The sequence below is a fragment of the Ailuropoda melanoleuca genome, unplaced genomic scaffold (assembly GCF_002007445.2).
Source record: "Ailuropoda melanoleuca isolate Jingjing unplaced genomic scaffold, ASM200744v2 unplaced-scaffold10452, whole genome shotgun sequence".
In the NCBI taxonomy this organism is placed as follows: Eukaryota; Metazoa; Chordata; class Mammalia; order Carnivora; family Ursidae; genus Ailuropoda; species Ailuropoda melanoleuca.
The window spans coordinates 1-1,164 of NW_023178785.1; the positions used below are offsets into that span (position 1 = coordinate 1).

A 1,164-nucleotide genomic window follows, 5' to 3' on the forward strand; every position below is an offset into this window, starting at 1 on the left:
AACAATAATTAAAATACAGATCCAATAAGACCAACTGGCAGGTGAGGAAGATTTTTTTTTTAATGGAATTTTCAATTCAATGAACTGGTGAATCGATGAAACAAAGACACAGAAGGTAAAGTAAGGAAATAGTTGGCCACCTTCTGCCCAAAACNCTTTAACATGGTCTTGAATCTTTGGAAATGTATGACAGCACATTTTGCTAAAACTTCTCATAAACTCTTGGTCATCCTGGATTCTCAAAGCCAACGCAACTGGAATTTTACATCTCTGCGGTTTCAAGGTGCACTTGGGTAACCGCGTGGAATTTGCAAGAGAGGAACAGCAAGCTACTCAACACCATCGTGAAGGCAGCCAGACATGCCGCCAGATGGGCACTGCCAATCTCCTGAGTACTCGGCTTGAGGGGTAGAGAGAGAGAAGTGGGGAAGGTAATACCCTCTCCGTTCATCACAGAGCGGTAATTCCACACCACAGCGATCGAGACACAGATGCTGGAAACCAGGTTCAGAATTCCAGAAGCAGTAAATGGACTGAAGGTGGCACTCTTCTGAAGAATTCCCGCGTACGCATTCCTAAGGGCAAAGATGACGGACGTTCTCCCCAAAAGGCCTAGAATGCTGGCGACCAGCAGGAGAGTTTGAGAAATACGAAGACCGAGAGGGAGGCCAGTATCACGGTAGCTGTACNAATGCTGGCGACCAGCAGGAGAGCTTGAGAAATACGAAGACCGAGAGGGAGGCCAGTATCACGGTAGCTGTACTGGTAACAAAACCTGGCCCTGCTGTAGTCCCCGACACGTTGGTAAAGGCAGACTTTCCACAACCCCACGCACACCAGGCCAGAGGGGGAGAGAGAGGTGCTGTTCAAGTACCACCGTCGCCACTCCACGAGGCCCATGGACATGGTGGTGAGGACCCACCCCACGGTGGCAACAGCAAAGGCTGCCATCTGGGCGTTGGCGCTATTGATGAGAAGCATGGCGGCCGCGCACGTGGGGAACTGCAAAANAGGGAGCTGCAAAGAAACACAGAGCATCGTGAGCGCGGGCCCTGGGACTCAGAACCACCCCTGTGTACGAGACAGCGGACACGTGACGTTCACGCTCTGCGGGCGGGAGCACACAGCGAGCACACTCTGGGAAGGGCCATTTGGCGCTATTCA

General features: G+C 51.6%; 1 protein-coding gene across 2 annotated transcripts; it reads right to left on the reverse strand.

The window, feature by feature from the left end:
* Positions 1 to 51: 51 nt before the first annotated feature.
* Positions 52 to 1,004, reverse strand: CLDN34 (claudin 34). Of its 2 annotated transcripts, none has more exons than XM_034650055.1 (2): positions 764 to 1,004; positions 52 to 689 (listed from the first exon to the last, which is right to left on the reverse strand). In XM_034650055.1, the coding sequence occupies exons 1-2, from the start codon at positions 979 to 981 to the stop codon at positions 263 to 265; spliced, it is 645 nt and encodes a 214-aa protein (XP_034505946.1). In that variant the 5' UTR covers positions 982 to 1,004; the 3' UTR covers positions 52 to 262. The 2 variants fall into 2 exon arrangements, with proteins under 2 accessions (XP_034505946.1, XP_034505947.1); XM_034650056.1 differs by having other exon boundaries at positions 52 to 612; positions 690 to 1,004.
* Positions 1,005 to 1,164: the final 160 nt, after the last annotated feature.

Bases quoted from the DNA above. Each gene is read 5' to 3' on its own strand.
- CLDN34 (XM_034650055.1), bottom strand. From the start codon at position 981: ATGCTTCTCATCAATAGCGCCAACGCCCAGATGGCAGCCTTTGCTGTT.